The following is a 25958-nucleotide window of genomic DNA, read 5'->3' on the forward strand; positions in this document are numbered from 1 at the left end:
GTGAGCCTGTTCTCATTCACAACTCTGCGGTTTCCATTTCTGCCTTTTTATATAAATCCATCATTAAGGATTTTTTTCCTTCTTTTCTGTTTCATAGGAAAAATTTGGACTGGGAAACATGGAGATTTCAATTGTTGCTGTTGTGGAGGGTCCCTGTAGTCGCTGACCTTGGGAGAATGAGGCAAGGACTGCGCTTTGGTTCCTGGATCTGTTCACCTGCCCAAGACCTGTTCCCTGGGTCGACGGTGACGGCTCCATCTCTCCTGTCCACGTCACTCAGGGTGTGGACGGAGTCTGACCACCTTAGCCACGATGTGGAAAAGGCCCACTGAGGCTGAAGCCAAGAGAGAAAGGACAAACCACAAGAGGGTTCACCTATGACATCTGAGCATCTGGTAAACACCTGGATCCAACCGTACCTGAAGCTCCACCCAGGACTTCTCAGAAGAATCAATGCCTGGAGTCAAGCCTACTGGGGCTGACTCTGTTACTTACAACTGAAGAGAGTATAAATTGTGCACAGCCCTAGCCTAGCACTTAACTTTTAATTTGGTAGCTAACCCAGAAAATAGAAAGCCCTGCTGTGCAGATCTAAAGCTGGGTGAAGTAGTACTTCAACAATGTGCTTAGAACAAAACTCGCCCCTGGCCGGAGTCCCAGACCTGGTGTTCTCTTCTTCAAACAACAGAACTGGGGCACCAGCCGCCACATTTGGGACACAGCACCGACCCGGTTTCCTCCACCCACAGCCCAGCGCTTGGCTGTGGTCACGGCCGTAGAGGGAGCGCTTTGCCCAGAGATCTCAGAGCAACGCAGTCTGCAGACAGACCATACGGCTGCAGGACGCACCCTCCCCGCCAGTGCTGGGGTCAGAGCTGCCTCCTGCTCCTCTGGTGCCCACCTGGGTCTGATCTGCACACGTCTGACAGCAAGAACAAGCACGGCCTTCTGTTTTCCGCATGTTTTGGTTCCATCTTTGAAAACCCCTCCCAAGCACTGGAGACAGCAACGCGTGGCCTTAGCGTGCATGAGACCTGTGCTCCGTCTGCGCCTCCAGGCCCCGACCCTCCCACGCTGCGCTCTGCTCCCCAGCTCTGCGGCAAGACCCTGAGCAGGGAGGGCTCCCCCGACAGCCTGCATCCCGCGAAGAGAAAGGTGGGGGAACCAGAAGCCCTGAGGCTGCGGCGCACCGAGAGGGAACTTACAAAAAGGACCTTTATTAAGTGGAAGAAAACCGTCTGGTGGGTCAGATATGAAACAGATATACAGAAACTTTACATCGGATTTCGCAAAGCAGTAAAAGGCCGCCCGGGAGAAGCGGCGCCCAGTGCAGGACACACGACGGCAGCGTGGCCGCGTGGTGGGGGCCGCACAGGAACCCCCAGTCACCCCGCAGGCCATGCCACCACCCACAGACAGCAGGGGCTCGCCGGGCCTGTGTGTGCTGGCCTCAGTGCTCTGTGCACACGTGTGTTCTGTTTCGTGTAAAAATCTTTTCAGATTCTGATGGCTTCAGCTGGGAACGGTAGGATGAGACCCCAGGCCTCCACGCGTCACTCTCCACACCTTACCTCCCCAGTCCTTGCCCTACGCAGCGTGCTCTGGGACACGAGGGGACATCCCTGCCTGGCCCCCACACGGCACGGCCCACTCCAGGCCCCATGTGGCCCTGTGGGGCTCTTTGGCATAGACCCCGACTCCCTTCCACACTGTTGCTTACAAAAGTAGATTTTCCTGCAGCAAAACTTCTTAAAAACACCCATTTCTCTGCAAAATAACGTGTTTCTGTATGTGGAGCTCTACAAAATATACACGTCTTTCTGGAGAGAAGGAACCCACGCTGAAGGCGGCCCAGGAAGCCGGGGGTCTGTGAGGCGGGGCATGGCTCGTGGCGTGGCCCCCGCCTGCGCGGGGAGCCTGTGGTCACATGAAGTCGTTCAGCTCGGCCTCGAGCGCGGCGGCCATCTCGTCCGCCTCCGAGCTGCTGCCCTCGTCCTCGTTGCTGGACTCCCTGCTGGACTCGCTGGCGGAGTCCTCCTCGTTCAGCTTCCGCTTGTGGCCTCTGCAGAGAAGCAGACGTGTGAGAGACGCTCGCGGTTCCCAAACACACGCACATCACTCATTCAGAACCGCGCTTGCAGCAAACGTCCACAGCTCTGTGGTCAAGGACACACTGGGGCCCCCAGACCCGGGGGCCCGTGCTCACTGCACTGCCCACTCAGGCTGTGTTCCAGGACGTGGGGGACAGCACAGTCCAGCAGTGCTGGTGAAAAACAACCCGATTCCCAGTTACACACTGGGATGTCGTGAAATCACTGACAAAGGGACCCTCTACCTTGCCCCAAAATACCAGCGGTGGTTAGTAAGTGTTTACGATGCCAGAGGACACGGCAGGCCAGGTGCATCTGCTAGAGAAACTTGCCAACGTCACGTCAGCAAACGAGAAGCAACAGACGCCTCCACACAGGTGCATCCCCAGGTAATCGAATGAGGTCATTACCTGGTTCATTGTCTCGAAACTCATTTCACAGGCAGCTGCTAAAACTAATTACTTTAATAATGAGCCAAAGTGCATACCAGCGCGTTACATAACCAGCAATGCCATTAAGTTCTGCTTATGAGCTGCCGCACCCCCATCCCAGGGACGCTCGTGGGCCTGAACCAGAACACCCTGTGGAACCTCCGGAGCCCTGGGTTCCGCCCAGCCCATGCACCACAGGCTGCAAACTGTCCTGCTGCTCCCAGGAGACTTGGCGACCTCCCGTCATTCAAGGTGAAAGCCTTAAAAACATCGTATATATATCTCTTTAAGGTATCTGCATATTGCTTTCCACAGAGGCCGCACTAGTTTGCAGTCCCACCAGCAGTGTGAGTGTTCCTATCTCTCCGCATCCACGCCAACGTTTATTGTTTTGGGACTTTTTGATAAAGGCCATTCTCACTGCAGATAAGTGATAATATCTCATTGTGGTTTTGATTTGCATTTCCCTGATGATTAGAGATGTTGAGCATTTTTTCGTATGTTTCTTGGCCATTATTCTGTCTTCTTTTGAAAAGCTTCTGTTCATGTCCTTTGTCCACTTTCTGATAGGGTTGTTTGATTTTTTCTTGCTGATATTCCTGAGTTCTAAATAGATTCTGGCAATATGGAGATACCTTAAAGAGATTCAAGTAGATCTACCATTTGATCCAGCAATTCCATTACTGGGCATCTACCCAAAAGAACAAAAGTCACTCTATAAAAAAGACACCTGCACTCGAATGTTCATAGCAGCACAATTCACAATTGCAAAGATGTGGAAACAACCCAAGTGCCCATCAATACATGAGTGGCTTAATAAAATGTGGTATATGTATACCATGGAGTTCTATTCAGCTATAAGAAACAATGGTGATACAGCATCTCTTGTATTTTCCTGGATAGAGCTGGAACCCATTGTACTAAGTGAAGTATCCCCAGAATGGAAAAATAAGCACCACATGTACCCGCCAGCAAATTGGTTTCACTGATCAACAACTAAGTGCACATACAGGAATAACATTTATCGGGCGTCGGGGAGGAGGGAGGAGAGGATGGGTATATACAAACATAATGAGTGTGATGCGCACCATCTGGGGGATGGACACACTTGAAGCTCTGACTGGGGGGGGTAGCGGGGGTAAGGGCAACATACATAACCTAAACATCTGTACCCCCATAATATAATGAAATTAAAAAAAAGAAAAAAACCAAAACGAAGTATACAGCTGATGCACATACATGTAATACATGTGCACGTGCATACACAGCACATATGTAACACATGCACAGTGTAAGCTAACACACTCACACTGCAGCGCAGTAACAGTTGAACCCACTCATGCTGGTACTAAAAGTCATCTAGTTTATTTACGAGACAGAAGGAACCTCATCAGCACGATCAGTAAGAGAGCCCTGACCCCCCAGGGGCCTGCCGCGGGGCTGCTGCTGCGACATAAGAAAGCCCACGCCAGCTGGTCAACAGTGCCCGTCTGAACCACAGGAGTGGTCCCAGGTCAAGCTTGGACCTTAGGTCACCAAGGTCAGCAGAGGACAGGCCTGGACCGTCTGATGGGGACGGGCCGCAGGGGTGCACAGCCTGGTCCTCTGCCCGTGAGTGATGCCTTCCTCAGCCCCACCCCCAGGACTGGCCCCTGGCGGGCAGCCAGCAGGATGGTCTCACTGCTCTCCCCGCCAGCAGGACCCAAGCACCAGGGCCCCTAACAGGAACTGCCGGAGGGAGGACGGCGGCTTGGCGGGACCCTGGAGGGAGAGGGAGGAGCAGGGACGGAGGGAGAGGTAGCCTGTGATTCTGCAACAAGGTTCGGAGAGAGCTGCGCTGAGAACCACCAAGGCCTTGACTCGTGGTCAAACGTCTGGAGGACGGCATTTTAAAATGCAGCACCATCGAACAGTAATAATTGAAAAATTGCCTCAAAAATTAGAAGCAGCTACAAGCCTTGGTTGGTACACGTCTGTGACTGACACAGCTGCATTTCCTCTTAGCGAAACGTGAAGTACTGACATTCTGTTTTTACAGCCAGCTGCACAGGTCCATAGAGAAATACTGATAGATTTAGTTTTGGAAAAATTTAAAGCTTAAAAACTTACCTCAAACTCTATGTGGAATAAGGCGATACGAAGACAACTAATACATGTAAATTTCCCCTCCACTGTTTCAGTTTTCTGGACACCTGTCACAGTGCACGGATCAGCACCTCCAGTTTACAATCCGAAATGACACAACTATTTTAGTGTGTGTGGCAAATAAACACAAGTCACTATTTTGTATCAGCATCCAACCCAGTGAGGATCAGACAATCCACAAAGCAGCTTTCAAATTGCGGGTTACAACCAGGCTGGGAAAGAGAAAGAGAAAACAGCAGGACCGCACAGAGCAGGGGCGATCTGACTTGATACGGCTTGTCGGAGTCACGTGTGGACGCGTCTGCACGCGTGGGGAGAGCTATGGGTGTGCTACGCAAACAGACTCTCTCAAATACATTTACAGGGAAACGAGTGTTGGCACGAACGGGCTCTTCTCACCAGCGAGGACCGAGAGTGCCCAGCAGGTGCTGGTACGGGCGTTTCAGGCAGATCTGCATGGGAACCTGCCAGATGCCGTAAGTGGGACCCAAAATGGTTCGATCACCTCGAACACGGGGCTCAGCGCTGCCAAGGTGACAGGTGGCAAGAGCGAGCTGCGGCTGAGAGCGGGAGCCACCCCAGCAAGGGGACTGCAGGGCACCCTTTGTGGGGTGTCCCTGCGTCAGAACCCGAAGGCCAGAGTCCCCGCAGTGGCTCTGGAGGTGACCCAGCAGCCCTGGGGGTAAACCCACGCCACGCTCTCGCCCTGCTCGGCAACTTCACGGCACTGGGATGAGTCGTTTTGTGTGTGTCACACGTATGAGAGGACGCACCTGGCAGAGGGCTCGCACCAACACGCCAGACGGTCCTCTGGCCAGAGCCTGGTCTCTTCTCGCCGGGAGGTGTCCAGTGCTATTAACTGCCGCAGGGTAAGAATTGCTGCTTCGTGTACCGGGGCATGACAGGATGAGAAAAAAGTCTCTCGCTTAAAAATGGGCAAATTAAAACAAAAAAAGCCCTTATTTGATCTACCAGCTTTTTGCTACAATTCTGAACCACGTGTACCTGGGTTGAGTGCGTCATTTCAAGGTGCGTGAGAGAGAGCTTTGCGCTGGGCGTCCCAAACACCACTGAAGGCCCAGAGGTGTGTGTGTGGGGAAGGCCCGGCTCCCCTCGTCCCCAGGAGAGTAGTGGGCAAGACGCTCTCACTCTTCCAAAAGAGACGCACGTGTATGTGCCTATACGAACGCTAAAGCGTGATGCTCACAAACAAAAGCAGAGAATTGTGTGTAGGGAGGACACAGCCTCCACTTCCTGAAACACACTCGGTAGCACAAACCTGAACAGCTGCACCTGACAGTCCTAGCGTGGATGTGCAACGACCTCTCCTTTTCCAAAAAATTCTCTGGACCACACGTGTTGCAACTGTCTTTGAAAAGCCTGAAAACTCATGTAAAGTTACACGTCATGGCCAATTTCTAGCCCTAGTGGCACTTCTAGATTCCCTTGGGAGGAGGACCCGACACAGGCGCAGCCTTCAGAACCTGGACTGCGCACCCCTCGCAGGAGCCGCTGACCAGACGCCGGCTCGTTCTGGGTTTCTGGGCCACCCAGCCAGGTCCACTGCCGGCCGGTGGGTCCTGACGCCAGGGCTGCGCCGCCTCGCTCCCTGCAGATTCCAGTCAGTCTGACACCGCGAAGCACACGGCCCCAGCCTGCTTTCTCGGGACTGCGTGGCCGTCCTGGGCTCCTTCCACGCCCACTGAGTTTTAGGGTTGGTCTGTCTGCTTTCCTGGTGGAGTGGCCGACGGACGTCTGTGGGTCCAGCTGAGCTCCTGCGCCGCTCGCGTCTTCCACCTCCTCGCTCACCTTCCGCCCGGTTGTTCCGCCAGTTGCTGACGACAGGGTACTGAGCTCCTCGGCTGTCAGCGTGAACTGTCCATTTCTCCCGTGTGTCGGGGGCTCTTACTTAAGGTGCACACATACGTGTAACTGTCGTATGTCGGGTGCTCTTAAGGTGCACACGTGTTTAAGTGTCATGTTGGGTACTCTTAAAGTGCACACATACGCGTAACTGCATGCCAGGTACTCTTACTTAAAGTGCACACATACGTGTAATTGCATGTCAGGTGCTAAGGTGCACACATACGTGTAATTGCGTGTCAGGTACTCTTACTTAAGGTGCACAAATACTTCCAGCTGTGGTAGCTCCCTGACGGATCGGCCCTCTTACCATTAAAAAACATCCTTCTTGGCCGGGCGTGGTGGCTCATGCCTGTAATCCTAGCTCTCTGGGAGGCCAAGGCGGGAGGATTGTTTGAGCTCAGGAGTTCGAAACCAGCCTGAGCAAGAGCGAGACCCCGTCTCTACTAAAAATAGAAAGAAATTAATCGGCAAGTAAAAGTACATAGAAAAAATTAGCCGGGCATGGTGGCGCATGCCTGTAGTCCCAGCTACTTGGAAGGCTGAGGCAGAAGGATCGCTTGAGCCCAGGAGTTTGAGGTTGCTGTGAGCTAGGATGACGCCACAGCACTCTAGCCCGGGCAACACAGTGAGATTCTGTCTCAAAAAAAAAAAAAAACATCCTTCTTGGGCCGGGCGCGGTGGCTCACACCTGTAATCCTAGCACTCTGGGAGGCCGAGGCGGGTGGATTGCTCAGGGTCAGGAGTTCGAGACCAGCCTGAGCAAGAGCGAGACCCCGTCTCTACTAAACAATAGAAAGAAATGATCTGGACAACTAAAAAAATATATATATAGAAAAAATTAGCCGGGCATGGTGGCACATGCCTGTAGTCCCAGCTACTCAAGAGGCTGAGGCAGGAGGATCGCTTGAGCCCAGGAGTTTGACGTTGCTGTGAGCTAGGCTGACGCCACGGCACTCACTCTAGCCTGGGCAACAAAGCGAGACTCTGTCGCAAAAAACAAACAAAAAACCCCCCAAAAAACCACATCCTTCTTTACCTCTAGTAACACTTCTAAATTCCATTTTCTGTGATACAAATAACCAACCCAGTTTTCCTATGGCTGCTGTTTGATATGTTTCCTCATCAAGCTACTTTCAATCTGTTTGTATCACTGAATTTCAAGTATGTTTCCCGCAGTCAGTACACAGCTGGACCATGTTTAAGCAGCTGCTGATGCTGCCTTTTGGATTATTTAATCCGTTCATGTTTAATGTCATTAATACCCTTGAATTTACATTTGCTATTTTACTTTTTGTTTTTCCTACGTCTCATGTATTTTTTATTCTTGTTTCTCCATTACTGCTTTCTTTTGCATTAAGTGAATATTCCCTCACCTAACATTTTAGTTTCTTTAGTGACTGTTGACTACGTAGTTTTTGACTACTTTCTTAGTGGCTGCTCTGGGCTCACCACGAACATCTCATGTGATCAGACTCCACTTCAGACTTGTCCCCGCATCACTCCAGTTAGAGACAGAAATATCCTTCTCTACGCAGAACTCTACTCCTTCCCCGGTTTTGTGCTACAGTGTCACGATGCTGCATCTGCGGGCTGCAGACCCAACACCACAGTGCTGTCGTTGGCACTTTACACAATCCTAAGACGCCGAGAAGCCGAGGGAGCAGAGCGAGCACGCACCGCAGCGTCTGCACATGAACCTGCTCACTTACCTTCCCTGTGGATTCGCGCTGCTGTCTGTCGTCACTCCCTTAATCCGAGACAGCTCTCTCCCACCCGCCACAGGCCTCTGTGCGTTACTGGTAAACACGGCACGTCTACACGTCACGGGCCCCACAGCTCAACCATACACAGTCTTGTGTTATCGCACTGTAATCGCTTTGTAAGTCAGTCAAGAGAAGGGAAGAAATACGCATTCATACCGCCCCACGTAGTGACGTAATTACCAAACGTGGGTTCGGACTTCCGTCCCAGCCACTGCTTTCAGCCCCACGAGCTGCCGCAGGACTGCGGTGAGACCGCCAGCAGCGCATTCTCATTCTCATCTGGGCGACTCTCGCTTCCGTGCTTCAGACAGCTTTGCTGGACGCAGGAGTCTTGGCTGACAGCTTGCGAGCACGTGGGACCTGTGTGTCCTCTCCTCTGCCCCCAGCTCCTCAGGGAACACGTGGTTCTCCCCAGTCCGGTGGTCGGCACTGCCTGTGCGCACCGTGCTCTCTGGCCGCCTCCGGCATTCTCCCTGTGATGCGTCTGCGTGTGGATCTCCGTGCGCATCCTCCTGGAGCTTGTTCAGCTTTTGGCACATGTAAATGAGCGTGTTCCATTCAACTCGAGACGTCTTCAGCCATTATTTCTTCAAATATTTCTTCTCCTTCTCTCCTGAAGAACACCTTGCTCGGTTAATTACCAAAGATGAACAACAACGTTTCAGTGTGAGTGTCCAGGAGCCGTCTGTACGTAAGAGTGGAAGCGGACGTGACCTTCTTAAAGGGAGAAGAGGCAGGAGACCCGGGAAGAGCCGCGCTGGCCGCAGAGCAGGCCGACTGCACCCCCACGGAGAGCTGGGTGTGTGGGCCACGAAACTGAGCCTTTAGACGTGGTGCTGTGCTCCTTACTTGTTTATCACTGTGCCAGATGGGACAGGAAACGGCGCCAAGCCTAAAATTTCCTAGTACTCAGGGAACAGGCTTTGGCTGTTGTTACTGTCAACAGACAAGCAAAACTGCTACCTCCACCTTCTTGACTCTAACGTAACAGTTACCAGCAACACTGCGCTGTATCTTTTGGCAGTTAATTAAATGTTGTTTTCACTTCTCCACTAACTCTAGGACAATCTGGAGGAAGAGTCTTATGCTATATTTTAAAGTCGCCTTTTGTGAGCCATGATTAACCCATGATTAACCCAAAAGTAAGAACAAGCGCTCACTGAAAAATAAACCGAACACGCAGGACCTACGTAATTGTGGGTACGCTGTTCTTCACTATTTGTGAATGGTGGTGATGACGATGTGTTTGTGGGTATTTTAAACATTTTGAAAATATCTTGTTTGGGCAAATGCTTCTCAAATATATACTTGATTTTTTATCTTAAGGATTTACTCTGAGGACTGTAAGTGCCCAGCAAACTGCTGCACACACGGCAGGCATTCGATGTCTGTTGACCTGAGAGAAGAATGACTCAATTCTTGGTAGACAAATAAAAAACACAACTTTCCTCCTGTTTAAAATCGTTTTCAAGTTCAAGTGATATTAAAATTCTGTGAAGCAGATTAATCGGTGGCAAAGAAAGAAAAAAAAAGAAAAAAGAAAAAAGAAGGTTCTGTAGAACAGCTTGGCTGTGCAAAATTAGCAAGATGTGCTGCCAACCAGCACACGCACGTGAAAACCAGCCCGCGTTTCAGCATGGACCGTGTCGTCACACACGGGGGAAGAATCCTCATGAAACCTAAATGTTCTAATACAAACAAAAAAACAAAACTCCAAACACATTTTACTTAATTTCAAATAAAAATACTGGAAATAAAAATTTCAAAAAATCTACACTTCTGGTTCTGTTCCCCATGAACAGGAATAAAATATAACCAGACATCCATGTTCTCCGAATTCCTTGGGAAAGGAAGGAGTGAGGTCCCCAAAGCCAACAGCTGGCGGGAACATGTGAGCAGAGTCCAGCTGCCACACGTTCACAACACGGACACCATGGAGACGGCACCGTGCACGTGGAGATCTGGGAAAGGCAAAGCGAGGCCGTAGGACAAGATGAGTGGCTGTTTGTAGCAAACGGTGCCAGCCCTGGTGACAGGGGAAGCAAGCTCTGGCTGCTTTATCCTTTCACTCTAAAATTCTAAAGTCACCAAGGTCAGATAAGCCCATGGAACAAGGCAGGACGGCGATTAAAGGACCCCAACGCCTTCCTGCCCGAGGAGTCAGCAATGAGCAGGACGGTTCCCGGAAGGACAGCCTGGGAGGGCGGCACCCCTGGGTCCTGCTTTTTCTGAACTCCCTCCCGCCCACGTCGATGCATCTGAGGGCCGCAGCAGCCTGTGCTCACGGCGGGAAACTGGTTCACCACGCTCACTTCCGAGCTGGGAGCTGGACCTGTCTCGCTGGAAGTGCAGCTCTGCAGCGAGAGCAGAGCTGGGTCTAAACCCCACCCAGCCCAGTGGGTCTCTCCTCCTCCGGCCTGGAGAGCTGCAACCAAGCTGCGTGGGAGCAAAGGTTCTTTCCCAGCCCGTCCCGTTCTATTCCAGCTGGGGGAATTGGGGCCGGCAGGCAAGGATGGCACAGCGCCCTGGCACTCGGAGTTGCTCTCCTGGTTTGACCGACGGGGGGAGCAATGCCAGGTGAAAAAGCTCCCCCTACCTGGCGCACGCTGCAAGACTGCGGCAGCCGTCACACTCGAGCAGTGGACAGACGACCCCAAACCTGCCCAGCTCCACGTCGGCCTGGGGTGCGGGTGGGGCGCTCAGAAGCCCCCACACAGCTCTCCCCCTCCCCAGACTGGGCCCCAGACCATCCACAGACCCCAGAGAGAGGACAAGACTGAGCAAAACCACCGAGGAATCCACATGGAGAAAACCAAGGCTCGTCACCACCCAGCGCAGAATTTAAAAAGTCTCTCCTAGAATAGTTCACGTCGTTTCAACGAAGTTGGTGAAGGTGGCTTCACACTAGGCAAACACAGCATAGCCGCTTGGAGAGAAACTACATGTTTCCCTGCTAAACCACAGAGCTGCAAATCAAGTGCTTTCTCTGAGTAATTCTACAAACCTGTCTGGTCCCGCCTCCCTGCCTTGTTGGGGTTTCTGGTCCAGCTGCTGTGCAGCGGGACTAGCTGGACGACGGACACCAGCTTGGGAAATGCTGCTCGTTCATTCGCCTGCAGAACACCTCAGACAGGGCACGGACCAGCTGGTGGAGACGGTCCACACCCGACACCGGGAACTGGCCAGCGCTGACCCTGAGCGAGTCCCGTGCTGGCCCAGACGCACCTGTTGAAGCTTCGCGCCACCTCTGAGGCTGACGTCACTCTCACCGTCCCTGCTTCACAGAGGAAACCGGGACGCAAGAGGGGAAATAAAGGCCCCTGATCCTGCAGCAGCTGAGAGAAGGTTCTAGAGACCAAGTTCTTAAACCACACCCCCAGCACGTGTACATGTGCTCATTCTGCGCTGGCTCAGGTCCGCCAGGCTGTGCTGAGAACGACGGCCCCTCGGATGAGACGCCCGTAGGAGCCGGTACAGTCGCCTCTCCCTCCAGGGCGGAGCCCAGACACTCAGCCACGCCAGGAAGAGGCAAAGGTCCCATCGGCACAGGACGGGCCCTGCAAACCGCGCCAGGCCCGCGCCGATAGTGCCAGAAGACAGATGATGGCGCGATGCCTCCACAGTTCTATGTAGAATGGTCCTGATCTGAGAGCGAAGCCTCCTGCCCAACTTTTACTCAGACGTGTGGGTGGACAGGAGAAAGGTTGTTTTTCTTTCCTCCCACTCGCACTTTCTCAGGAAGCTTCTGGAAGATGTACTCCACCCAAATGCAGGAACAGGTGACACCCAGAAGAGTGATAACAGGTACCCCCTTGGGTGTGGGGACCAGGGCCGGGGGCTCTGTGTGGCAGGTGGGGAAGAAACTCAGAAACAGGCAAAAGGAAGCGAGGTGAGCTGGTACCAGCACGGCCGCCACCACATCCGGGTGGAACGCCAGGCGTTTAGGACAGCGCGTATAACCCACAGCGTCCTCGTGGACTCCATAAAAAAATGTATAGTCCCACTGAACACCGAATGATTCCAGAACCCAAATTCTGGTACATTTATACTAGCAGGACTGAGGGAGAGGAGGAGGTGCCATCTGTGTCTCCCCCAGTGAGAACGCAGCAGCGAGCACCCAGGGCAGGACCACGGTGCGTGGCCTCCGTGTACCCCACTCAGAACGCAGCAGAAGTGGCTGCCTCTGGGGTGCAGTGGAAGTGGGAAGGCCCCACAGGGGACTGTCATCATTCACTACAAGGGCTGCTGGCTCGGGCTGGCAGACTGGCTTTTCCGTTCCCTCCCCCTTGCACCAAAGGCTGGGAACGCCCAGATGACGGTGTCCTCAACCAGCAGCCCCCCACGTGTAGACCATGCACACATGTGCACACACACACACGTACGTGTGGTCAACGTAACTCACCCCACCAACAGGGGCTACTGAACACAAGGTGCTGGCGGCACCCTGCAGAGCGTGGGCGGGTGTCACGAGCAAGACGGGCCCTGCCGGGGGCTGTGCAGAGGTGGCGGGGCTCTGCCCGCTCTGGGATGTGCCCGCAGGACCCAACCAAAGCCTCCGGAGACCAGACTGGCCAGACGGCTTGAACACACATGCGCACAGGTGGTACCTCTTATAGTCAACACAAAGACTTTCTGAAGAGGAAAAATTAAATTTGCCCACGCAATACCTGAAATCATAAAAACCGATAAAAATCTGTGCTGCCATGAATGCAGCAGTTTGTGAATGTTAGCTTGAAAAATCTGTTACTCGATGAGACTGACCTCTGCTTTCTGCCCATAGGTTTCTCTTCCCACCGTTCTGTGTGAAAATGGTACGCCCAAAACATTACTGTCAACAACAAAATGCAGAAACCAGACAAGACAGCACGGACTATTCTGTGTTTGCTGGTAAGATCTGACAGGATACAGCTGGCCCCGAACAGGGGTGTGAACCGCTGCACGGATGCACCACGCGTGGGATTCCTTCTGCCCCTGCCCGGCCAGGCCAGCAAGACCGCCCCTCCTCCTGCTCAGCCTGCTCAACACGGAGACCGGGATGAAAACCTGTGTGATGATCCACTTCCACTTAACGAACACCAAATGTATTTTCCCTTCCGTATGATTTTCTTAGTATTTTCTTTTCCGTAACTCACTTAGTTGTAAGAATGCCGTCTGTGCTACACATACAAAATATGTGTTAATCGACTATGTTTTTGGTAAAGCTTCTGATCAACAGCAGGCTGTTGGTAACTAAGTTTTGGGGACATCAAAAGTCATGCATGGGCCGGGCGCGGTGGCTCACGCCTGTAATCCTAGCTCTCTGGGAGGCCGAGGCGGGTGGATTGTTTGAGCTCAGGAGTTCGAGACCAGCCTGAGCAAGAGCGAGACCCCGTCTCTACTAAAATTAGAAAGAAATTAATTGGACAACTAAAAATATATAGAAAAAATTAGCCGGGCATGGTGGCGCATGCCTGTAGTCCAAGCTACTCGGGAGGCTGAGGCAGGAGGATTGCTTGAGCCCAGGAGTTTGAGGTTGCTGTGAGCTAGGCTGATGCCACGGCATTCACTCTAGCCTGGGCAACACAGTGAGACTCTGTCTCAAAAAAAAAAAAAAAGTCATGTGTGTTTTCAACTATGAGGGGGTTGGGGCCCCCAACTACGTCAGTGCTGAGGAAGACGTCAGACTGGGCAGGGGCTGCCCACCCTCCCCATGCCCCGCCACCCAGGCCCACGCTCCCCAGGCCCCGCCCTCACCTGGGCCCACGGGCCACGCTCCTCTGGCTGGGCGAGGATGCCGCCCCTGCTGCCAGCACCTTGCAGGCCTCGGGCATGCTGGGCTGCGGTCGCCCCTCCAGCTCCTCCTCCTGCTCTTCCGGCTTCTTCTTCTCACTGTCGCTGTCATCACTGCCTTCTCCTAGGATGTCATCAACCTGGCAAGTGCAAGGGTCAGTGGGCTACAGACATTTGCCAAAGCCCCCGAGGAACCCACCCCATCCACAGCAGACTCCGCCACCAACCCGCAACCACGACTGGGGCAACGGCTAGAGGTTTAATTCCACTCCTCCTTGGATATTGGAGTCTGAAACTGAACCAACCCTTAAGAGCAAAGCCGAGGAATATCAATGAAAGCACACAGTGCAGGTTCCGGTAAACCCACACCCGACACGCCGGAGCGGCCGTGTTGCTCCTTGGGGAGATTTAGTTTAAACCCCTCCAGCGCGTTATTCGAATGGGTACTTAAGTTCCTCCCAGCACGCTGGCGATTATGCGGAGAATAACCAGCGTCTTCATTTAAAATTCTCAAGATCGATGAGAGTCACACCACAACCCCGGAGTAGCACGGTTTTCCAGGAGGGACCCGGGTCCTTACAGTCCTGGACTTTGGAAGGGGTAATACCCCACGGTTGGCAGGGAGGCAAGCTACATCGGCCCACTTGTTTTCTCTCTGGTTTCTCTCAAGTTTGGGGCACACAGTGTGAGGGTGGCATGTGAACAGAGTGGGAGGGCCTCTGCCCCAACGCCCGAGGACAAGGACCACAGGACGGTGGAGGTACCAGGGACGCCTGGGCTCCCAGGAGGTGGGTGGGGGAGGACAGCTCAGCACACAGGGCTGGGCACGTACCAGGCCTGGCCTCCCCTGCACCATGCAGAGATGGGGGCGGGGTAAGGAAGCACAGAGAAGAAAACGCACACGGCAGAGAGGGGCCAAGCCAAGTCCAGCTGCCCCCAGGGGATTGCTTTGCAGCCAGGCAGCAGTGTCCCAGTGGGAGGGCCATCCAGTGCGCCAGCCACGCCCACCGTGACAGGCAGCTCTCTTGGGGGCCCCCCCTCCCAAGAGCACAGCTACAAGGGCCCCTGAGACAGGCAGGACGGGATGGGTCAGCCTGTTCACCGTCACAGTTAAATCCAGTGGCCAAAGGACAGCCACAGCCCCCTGGCAACCCTGAAGGGGCCTCAACGTGGCAGCGTTACCGTCGCACCCTTTTGAAAAGGGCCTCTGACGTCCTTGCCAACACCTGTGCTTGGCGGACACTAACCAATGTGCACACTCATTCCGCCGGCTGTCTGCAACATTCAGAGAAATGCTCTGTACGGGCTAAATCACAGATACACATCAAACTCTGACCTTATCTAAACTGTGCTTAAATTTTTTCTCCCTCATTCTGCTTGACTCATAAAACTACCTGAGAATGACATGTATCTTTCCAGAGATTTCTTTTATGAAGAGGGTAACTGCGCTTTTTGAACAAGTCATCTGTCCTGAACTGCAGAAGCTTCTCAACGGATCATAGAGCTGAGTCCTGACAAACCCAGGGCGAGGTGGAAATGTGTTTCACGCACCTAACCCACTGAACGGCGTAGCTCAGCCCAGCCCACTTTAACTGTGCTCAAAACACTTGCATTATCCTTCAGTTGGGCAAAATCATCTAGCACAAAGCCTATCTTACAATGAACGTATTATAAAGAATTTTAAATCAAAATTCTAAATTTGAAATTCTGTTTCTAAACTTTTGTACCATTGTAGAGTCACAGCATTTTAGGGGCTCCCACCTGTAATCCCGGCACTCTGGGAGGCTGAGGTGGGAGGATCACTTGAGGCCAGGAGTTCAAGACCAGCCTGAGCCAAGAGTGAGACCCCGTCTCTACAAAAAGTAGAAAAAAATTAGGTGGGCATGGTAGTGCCTGTGGTCCCAGCTACTCGGGAGGCTGAGGCAGGAGGATCGCTGGAGCCCAGGAGTGTGAGGCTGCAGTGAGCTGTGAAGACACCACTGCACTCCAGCCTGGGTGGCACAGCCAGATCTTGTCTCAAAGAACAAACAGACAACCCACCCACCCCCGAATCCCCATCACAGCCCTGGATCTCTGTGTGTGAGATGAGACAGCTGAGAGCGAGTGTGGGGAAGGGGTCGGGGGAGAGGACATGAGGACAGAACAAGGTGGGAAAGGCCACCTGAGCGCACAGCAGGTGAGGAAGCTGAAGCGGGTGGAGGACAGACACCAGCCCCTCCAAGAGGGCAAGCGAGGAGCCCTGGCCTGTGGTTCTAGCACCTTCTTTTCCTCACCTCCCCATGATCATGTAAGCACCTGGAAAGGGGATCTGACAAGTGGGTGCAGAGTCCCTTCCTGGCCTTGCAGAAATTAATATATTATAAAAACTGGTCACGATTAGAGATGGGTACATGTGCAGAAACGATTATGAATGAATTATCCTAAACCAGCTTCAGCAGATGGCCAGACACGGCACCTCCCCTAAAAGGCCATCGTTCAAACTACCAAGTACGCGAACTCTAAGCTCTAGCCTCAAAGAATGAATTTCTGTTGAACCTGAAATTATATCACCTAAAGGTATTTGGAACAAACATAAATGTATTTCTCTCCTTTGCCAAAAGAACAGACGTCCCAACCACTCTCTCTGATATGCTACAGTCTCTGGTAACAAAACCAGAAGCATTCAGTTAACTTTCTCCAAGGACGTCGTCCAGTGATGTTGAACACGGGACACAAGTCAACACCGCACAAAACCGCAAGGCCTACCCGGCCTTTCCGAGTCCTCAGACCCAACGCTCGAAAAAACAGTCTCCCTGCGGACCGTTTCCTGGCTGGAACAGGCCACGGGGGTGGCAGAAGGTGCATCTTATTAATTCGTACGGACGGGACTCAAGCTGCTCCAGAGGGAATCTCGATGCAGCCTGTGGTGGCCCTGGGGTGAGTCCGGGGGGTGTGGGTTTGCGCATGGAGGGGGCGGGAGGAACCTGCGAGTCCCTTCTAGGTGGCTTTGCCCAGCGGCGGCTGCTGCTGCTATGGAGCTTATAGCTCTATGGACCCTAAACAAATTCACAAATTCCATGAAAACAAAACCACCCAGCTATAAAAAAATCCCATCCACTACGGCAGGAGCTGCCACTGTGCTGAAACTGAGGAGTAGGTTGACGCTGTGAGTACAGGTGGGGGGGACCCAGACACCTCGTCCTGCAAACCAGCGACTGCCAGTGCTTGTGGGTCAAAGCATGGGCGGCGCAGTCTCTGGGGGATTCCAGTGCCAGCACCAGGGCCAGGGACCATAGCCGGGGCCTGTGCAGGGAGCTCCCAGCACCTGCAGCAGCTGTGAGGGGAACACGCCCTGCGGAGCCCCGCACCGTGGGAACCCGTCAGGGGACCCCAGGCAGATGCTGAGGTTCCTGAAACTCAGCTGCGTCTGAATATGTCTTCAGCACAGAACCCACCGAAGGAAGATGCACAAAAGGTGCTTCCCCCTCAAGTGGAAGAAAACGTGTTGATAAATTGAGACAGAATGCGTGAACAAGAAGCCATCTGAGTCAACAGTCTCCTATACATAAATTTCTGCAGAAATCAGAAGGAAGCTGAAAAGGTGACCTGTCCTGAATTATCTCAAAAGAATATGAATCTCTATTTAAAATAAAAAAATTCTTGACAACTCAAGCGGAGACACAACAGCTTTCTACTAAAATCTATTCCAGTTTCTAAGAAGCCTTTCAGGGTTTTCCCTGAAAACGCATTTCCGTGTCGCGCCTCTCCTCCTGCTCTGGGAGGACAGCATCAGGCCCTGCGTCCTGCCTCTCGGGCCGGTGCACACTCCCCACCAAACGATGGTTCACGAGTCCGCTTCCTCCGGATGGAGCGGCGAGGGCGACACGGAGCCCTCCTGGGGCTGGGGAGGGACAGGAGTCGTCAGACCTCCATGTCCAAGCCCACGTCGACCAGGGGCTGGGAGGATGGCGGGAGCGGGCACGGCCAGGCCGCTGCACACGCGGTGGCACCGCTCAGCAGAGGCGTCCCATTTCCACGGGGGTAGAAACCATGGCACAAAAAGCAATGTATTCAGCAAAAGGCGACTTCTGCCACCTCGGCCTGGCCCGGGGAGGTGGTGGCCACCGCCTGGATGCCCACTGCGAGAAAGGGACCGTGCGTGGGAGCCAACCTCCCCGCCGAGCCACTGCAGCGCACGGGCACCTCTGGGGCACTCACGCCAACAGGCGATCTGGGTGATGGGTGAAAGAGAGTACAGACGTCATTCACAAAAAACTCACCGAGTGTGAAAACGCGGCACTTTCAACACTAGAAACACGACTCAAGTGGCACTAACATGACGCCTCCTTCCTCCGTCCTGGGCGGGGTTGGGGGCGCTGGGAAGGCCGTGCCCCCACAGGGCTGCCCTTCACGCTCCTTCCCAACTCGCCGCCAAGGCCTGGGAGACCCTCTCCGTTGGGTGGGACCCTGGGACCTGTGAGCCGGGAGTCTCCGCCGGCTGCCACTGAGCTCCCTGCTCTGCTCCCGCCCGGAACAGGGTGCCCAGCACACTCTGCCTCTTTACTCACTTTACGCACATGCATTAGGCATTTCTGTGACCTTACTCGAAATACAAATCTCAAGTTTTAAAATTATACCTATAAAAAAAAAAATATTTCAATTATTAAGGAAGTTAAAGTAAATTTATAAAACGGTTGTTTTTAAAAAAATCTGTGATCTTTAGAATTATGGTCTAATGTAGATTTTTCAACCTTTATGTCATACAATTACTTAAATTCAATTTATCTGCTGATCCCATGAGGCAGTTTCCCCACTACCTGACAGAGGAGAGCAACACTAAGGGTGTAACGCACAGAACCACCTGCCTGCCACGGGGGCACTCGTGTGCCAACTGCCCAGAAACAGAGCTTTGCTGGGTCGGCCACAAGCGGGTGGTTTCTCCCTGACCCGCCACAGGCAGACATCGTGTGCCGCTCACAGCGGAGCCTGTTTCTGCACCGTGAGGAACGATTCAGTATCTCCACACCTACATTACAACTGTGGCCACCATCCTCCCCAAACTCCTGAACCAACAAAAATAAAACTTTTAAAAAAGAAAACCCAAAACATTGTGCCAAGAGCGGTTACAAACAACCCCAAATCTGGATCAGTGAGTAACAAAAATTCCTAAGTTCACTACACTGGACACTTTCAAAGACAGAAGCGAAGGGTCTGGCTGATGGCCGGGTGCACAGCTGAGCTCCTCAGACCTCTGCCAGGAGTGCGGACCAGAGTCCCAGCTGCAGGGGAGCCTGCCAGCCTCCGCTCCCACGCGACCAGGGCCACAGGGTGCTGACATGTCTGAGCCATGTCGCGGGACCAGGGGAAACTATGCCGCCAAGTACATTCGATCGTGGAAGAGCAGGACGTGCGTTGCAGAAGCATCACGGCCGACAGCGCAGTGCCGACAGGTGGGGCCGCTCACCTGTGCCCGGGGAAGGGGAAGGTGCTCAGGCACCCACTGTGCAAAGCCTCCTGGTCACGACAGTGTCAAGGTCACGCACAGGCTCCCACCTGGACCTCCGTTCTTCTGCAGAGACCTGCAACCTCGTGCCTGTGGTGTCCTGTGACAGGGCCCGTCCCAAGGCGGCCACCTCTGCGGGCACGGCCGCCGGCGGCACCTCCTGCTCAGCCAGGCGGCGAGGATCACGTGCTCTGCAGGCCCACCTGTCTGTGTGAACTGCCTGCAGGGCTCCCTGGGGACCTCTCTCTGCAACAGCATGAGCACGCTCGCCTGGGAGGGGGTGGACCAGCCTCCGCCTCCCGCCCCAGTTGGCTCAACAACTCTGAACTCCCATAACTTGAAAAGCGAAGTTCACCAAACAGAATTTTCAAACTCATTCTGGCCCAGTACAAGTATTCTCACAAAGTGGAGAAACAAAGTGGAAAATTCAGCGTAATACACGGTCTACGCTTACTTTTTTTCACCCAGTTTATCAACCTTTTTAGAGAATAGAAAAAGCAGAGAATAATGCGCCCCGATACCTGCCTCACTGATCGCCTGAGGAAACTCGGTCTGTGGCCTCAAGCTGACGTGGGAATGGAATCACGGCTCCTCGGAATTGCACGGCCCGCGCTCACTTTTCATAGTGGAACACAACTTAATTTCTGAACATGGTCAATTCTCACTATTCAGGACAGTGCTGTCTCGCAAAGCCACCACAAGCACCGAACGAGTGGATGTGGCCTCACTGCTCCCAGGGAAGAATGGTCGTCCCTGTACCCGCGGGGGTTGGGTCTGGGACCCCCGTGGACAGCAAAGTCCTCGGACGGCCCGTCTCTGAGGCGAGACGTGTGCAATCTGCACACAGCGGTGCACGCCCTCCCGTGCGTGGGCAGTCACTGATGACCGGACTTGCAGCGTTCAGCGTAACTTATCATTAAACTAATAATCGGGGAACTGTTTTCTTCCGTGCGTGTAAACAGACCGCATGGCGTGAGCGGCTCACCGGTGCAGCGTCTGCACTCGAGCCTGGTCTCTGCTTTCACGGTCGCTTACGCACGGCATCGCTTTCCTCTTAACTTTTAAATTCGATTTTGTGGGTCTGTGTCTGCCCTGACGACCGAGTCTGCAAAGCGAAGTCCACAGTGAGTACAGGGGAGGCTGCAGCGAGAACAAAGGTGACGACAGTGGGAACGAAAGTAGAAATAACTAAGCGTTTGGAGAAGACCGGACACCACCGTGCACGGGAGACACCAGGCTTCAGCCGCTGTCGGGACAGCTGTAAAGGTAAAGCAAGAATACGGGAACGTGTGCCAGGCAGTGCCCCAGCGAGAGCGCCAGTCATCACTGAGCAGCACAGGGGTTCATTGCCGGAATGGAAAAGCTATTGTTGGTTTGGTTAGAAGAGCAAAGTCAGTCAACGCTCCCGTCAGCCTAGGAATCAGGACAAAGGGCACAGCGGTTCCTGTGGCTCTGCTGTTTTGCAGCATTGCACTGTGTCACCACCCATGAGTCGCGATAGCACTGCCACCATCACCATCATCACTGTACACGCTGTTCTCCAGGGATCCAGGAAATACACAAACCCAACCCGGACGTTCTCGGGAACACACCCGGCCTGCCATGTGCCCCGTGCAGAGACCGCCTGTGCTTAAATTGCGGCTGGAGCAACTGGAATCCTCGTGCAGAGTAAATGCTGTGTAAGTGGTTGGTATATGGTATTTTAAAATGTGTACATTTTTAAAAACTGCTGTATTGGTTTTGTTTTTTCCTGAATATTTTCAATCCGTAATTGGGTTAATCGATGCGGAACCCGTGGGCCCGGAGGCACCTGCACAGGTCACAGTAGCTTCCTCAGCTGCGTTCCATGTTTCTGTTTAAAACATCTACAACACGCGTGTCTCCTCTGCAAGCTCAGGACGTGAGGCAGCACCGCAGCACCTCGCCCAGGGACGGTCTCAACAGCAAGCCACCAACAGGCACAGAAATGTGGAAAACATGGCACGTGAGAGGCCATAGGTGGCTCAGACTTGGTGAATTAAGGGGGGTGGGGGGCGCTGACTTGGGGACCACAAACGAATTCTAGCAAGTAGCAGACGCGTAAGCGTGAAGTCTCCGGACTGCAATGACGTGACCACCACCTCCAATGCTGTTGGTTAAATTCTGCTTAACAAAAAGCAAACACTTCTACAGTCTGAGATGTTATCTTGAAAGTTTAATGCTCAAGAATTCAAAAAGAGACAAACACAGGCAGAAACACACCCACCTGATCCAATCAAAACTCCCCTCACCTCCGACAGGAAGTGGCGTGAGCCGGGCAGGGCTGGGAGGTGCTGACTTCCCGGCGCTCTCGCAGGCGCCCTCACCGGCACCGGCAGTGACGGGAGGACAGGTGGCTGCAGCTTTCTGGTGCCCCAGTCAGAACTCCCAGGCCTGCAGGTTTCCCGACAGGACTCAACGTGGTGTGCGGGTCCCATCTGAAATCGTGGCACTGTTTGTCTGGGTTGAGCTCTCTTCTGGCTCCCTACAGCAACGACGGAAGAGAGGTCCGCAGGCGCCCCAATATTGCAAAGTCTGAAAGTGAAAAATCTGCCTTCCAAAGGTCCACAGAGACATCGCAACGAGACGCGTGTGCACGGGCTCACATCACATTTAAACAGAAGGGATTTCCACAGCCAGTCCTGGACAGAAAGGGCAGGAGGTGTGAGTCCAAAGTTCTTCTGGGTTCTCACGTGAATCTCTCAGGAAGCTCAGCCCCGGAACGGTGCTGGAACCGGCCTGCCCCACGACATGATCTGAGCCCACAGCACTGAGGAGCCGGGTGGTCCCCAGACCTGGCTGCAGTTGGGAACCAGCCCAGCCAGGCCGACCCCCTCTAACCTGCGGTGTGCACTGACCACCGGTGGTCAGCAGGTGGTGTGCGCAAGCCGCCGTTCGGGCCTCTGGGATGTCAGGAGAGTCAGCGCAGCTCGCTCCTGGGCTCCGAGTCACGCCCGGCCTGTTCTCGCTTCTCCAGGGCCCCAAGCCTTTGAGAATCCGGCCTGACGACTCGGCGTGAACTTAACCTGAAGCAAGTGGAGAGCCTGGGCCCTCGGAGGCCGCCCAGCCCCAGGTCCCAGAGACAGGGTCCGAGGACAGTCAGGGCCACAGGCACCCAGATGGGCTAAACGCCAGGAGCTTCTGGAGGCAGAGGGTGTGCCCAAGCTGCCCGGCCAGGGCCGGCAGGCACTGCAGCTGCCCGGCCAGGGCCGGCAGGCACTGCAGCTGCCCGACTGTCTCACCATGGCTGAGGGCACCAGCGCGAGGTGCGGTGTGAAAACCGCGGGAGCAATCGCGGCCCGCAGCTGGGCTTTGCTTGGTCTGGGAACGTGCTCTGCTTCGTCCTCGGAGCCGCACTGCTCCCGTCCCTGCTCCTGTCCCGGACACTGGGATCCTGCAGATCTGGCCACGCTGTCCTTCCGTTCCTCCCCCAGCACCTGAGGGCAGGTGACAGCGGCTCCTGCCTGGCAGATGTCACTAACGAGGATCCGTGAGCAGTGGAGCCCTGAGGGGCTGCTCTGACACAGCCGGACAGGCACAGGCTCGTCTCTGGGAGCAACAGCCGCGACAGGATCCAGGTGTGTGAAGGACGGCCGTGTATGCGGAACCCGCCAGCTTTGACAAATGCATAAATGTCAAATTCATGTGCTTTATAAGAGAGCTGAAAAGTTGCTCTGCCTCGAGAGAGCCATCGTGGTCATGCTGGCGGGTCTAGCTGGTCACCCAAACGGCACTGCTGGCGACAAGGCCGCCGTGCCCTGGGCCCTCAGCCCCTCAGGTCCAGTCTGGAGGCGTCACGGCTCTCGTGAGGCTGGGCTTCTGTTCTTGCAGCACCTGACCAGGTTGTCGGAATTTTTGGCTTATATGTATATTCGAGGTAGTATTTAAAAATAGTTAAGATTAAAAAAACACAATGTTAATTTTCACTGACTTTTCGGCTTTCTTCAGTACCTTTTCCATAAACGTTCACTGACGTCGCACGTGACATTGCTTTGTCCCCTTCCCTGTTGGAAGTGGCACTAACTCTGCAAGCTCCAGACGTGAACGAGCAGCAGCAGGCTACACAGGATGCGGCAGTTTCTCCTCTAAAGCAACATCATCGAGCTGTGCGGCATTTTCTAGTTGTGAGAGCCTAAGCGGTATGAAACTGGAGAAGGAATTCCAGAAATCTGTCCACCAGGTTTTATAGAACTAGGACACGTTTTCCCATGGAAACCACGGAAAATCCGTCCTTAATTCTGACGCTCACATGAGGTGGCTGGGAGTCCCCATCAGTGGGTAGGAGGACACACCCACACCCACGGCTGCTTCTGCTCTCGCTCTCAAAGCCCCTTCCTCCCCCAGAGCAGCCGACAGCCCATGTAAGACTTTCCACCAGCCTCAAATGGTCAGAACTCTCCTTACGACCTGCTCACCACGACACACTTACCACACGACGCACCACCTGCATGGTCCATGAGGCACCATGGAGCAGGCAGCTGGTCGGTCTCTCTGGCCCTCGAGGGGTGCGGGGCCATGCACCTGAGAGCCAGAGGGCAGACCACGTGGGGGGTGCTGCGGAAGGATGTGGCTGTGATGTGAGTTAGGGGCTCGGCTGGAGGACGAGGAGAACCGTGCAAGCTTCCTGAGGCTGCCGTGACAAACCACCTCCCACCAGTGGCTTAAACAACCCAAATTTATCATCTCACAGTTCTGGGGTCAGAGGTCCAAGCTGACTCTTACGGGACCCAAATCTAGGTGTGGGCAGGGCTGGGTCCTTTTGGAAGCCGTCGGGGAGAAGCCCTTCCCGCCACCCCCACAGCAGCACCGCTGCCCCGGGGATCCTTTCCTGCTTCTCCTCCTGCTACGAAGGCCCTGAAGGCCACCTGGACCACCGGGCCAGCCTCGACATAACAAAGTCCTCAACTGCCCCACATGCCTTGGAGGTGACGTGCCGCCAGGCTCTGGGGATGTGGCAGTGGCATCCTTGGGGGCCATTTTCCAGGCCTCCGCCGCCTCTGACTGTCTTCTAGGCGATGACGAGCACTTGCGGGTCTTGGGCAGAGGACGCCACTGTCAGGACTGCACTCGGGCGCTGAGCCGGCGCCTGCCCTCCTTGTTCACCCCAATGGCATCTCAAGGGCTGGGGGTGAGGACGGCGTCAGGGTCTCCAGGAACTGGCCGGAGAAGGGCGGTGACCCTGCCCCGGCAGGGGAGAGTCGGCACAGGGGCGGAGCTGACTCTCTGGAGCCGCCCGAACTCCCCCCACCAGCCATCGCTGAGCCGAGGTGGCAAACGCGGAGGATGAGGGGATATGGGGCCCACGGGCCAGGAGGTGGCTCACCAGCCTCACACACCGCTGCGCCGTGTAGGAGCCGTTTCCTGGGAACTCCCAGGAGGGTCTGAAGTGCGGCTGTGCGGACAAGACTCTGCTGCTGCACTCGCGGCCCCACAAGCAGCCGGAAGCAGCAGAGTCTCGGTCCCACGCCGAGCCCAGGCGAAGGCCTGCGAGGCCCCAGCAAGCACCAGCCCGAGGAGCAGGCGCTGGACGTCTTGGACTGACACGAGGTGGCGCAAACAGCCAGGAGCCTACTCCCCACCAGCAGCTCCGCGGCACAGAAACTCGCAGACAAGCGGAGACGCGTCAGAGGAGGCTGCAGCACAAGCCCAGCCACCTCCGCCGACGCTGCAGATGTGCTTATTTAGAAGAGGGATGCTCGTGTCACTAGGATGTATTTACATTAGACGCAGATACAAAACAGCCACGTGACGGAAAAGAGACTGAAATTTAGTTCTCCGAAGTAGAGCCTTTCTGACTTCAAGTATCTCGATGACAAAAGACAAGTGTGGTACGTATGCGTGTGTTTTTCTGGTAAAAAAGAGAGACAAGCTCGAACGTTCTCTGAAGCGCGAGCTGTGACAGAGGGGGCCCCACCCCACAGCAGCAGTCCAGGCCCCAGTCCCTGCGGACGTGGCCTTATCTGGAAACAGGGTCTTGCAGATGTGACCAGTTGCGAGGAGGCCACAGTGGACTAGGCTGGGCCCTGACTCGATGCTGGGTGTCCCTGTGAGACAGACAGACAGACAGACACAGACGGCCCTCAGACGCATCTGCCACGGCATTCCACGTGGACGTGAACACACCAGACTTCACTCTCACAGATCCCCGGTGGTCCCAGAACGTGTGAAAGTGGTACCAATTCTTAGTCTCATGGCACTGCTGGCTTGCCTTTCTCCGTGGTCTCCTCCTCACGTGGGAGGGTGCGCAGTGTCTGCCTCCGCCCTCCGCCCCGCCGGGCTGTGCAAGGAGATGGCGGAGCCCACGGGATGCTGCCCGCAAGGGCCCTGGGCCCAGGAGGGAGCCTGAGGGAGGAGGCACGTTGGCCTGAGCACACAGCGGCCCTGGACCCACGGT

The 25958-nt window shown here is 54.5% G+C and overlaps 1 protein-coding gene across 1 annotated transcript in view; it reads right to left on the bottom strand.

The window, feature by feature from the left end:
• Positions 1–1435: 1435 nt before the first annotated feature.
• CTDP1 (CTD (carboxy-terminal domain, RNA polymerase II, polypeptide A) phosphatase, subunit 1) overlaps positions 1436–25958 on the bottom strand; it is a 65705-nt gene continuing 41182 nt past the window's right edge. Inside the window, exons 12-13 of the mRNA XM_012657810.1 lie at positions 14029–14204; positions 1436–2062 (exon numbers count right to left, since the gene is read on the bottom strand). Of these exons, the coding sequence (XP_012513264.1) occupies positions 1924–2062; positions 14029–14204 (315 nt within the window). The 3' untranslated portion in view covers positions 1436–1923. The remainder of the gene's footprint in view (positions 2063–14028; positions 14205–25958) is intronic.

Source organism: Propithecus coquereli, unplaced genomic scaffold, assembly GCF_000956105.1.
Source record: "Propithecus coquereli isolate 6110/MARCELLA unplaced genomic scaffold, Pcoq_1.0 Scaffold560, whole genome shotgun sequence".
In the NCBI taxonomy this organism is placed as follows: Eukaryota; Metazoa; Chordata; class Mammalia; order Primates; family Indriidae; genus Propithecus; species Propithecus coquereli.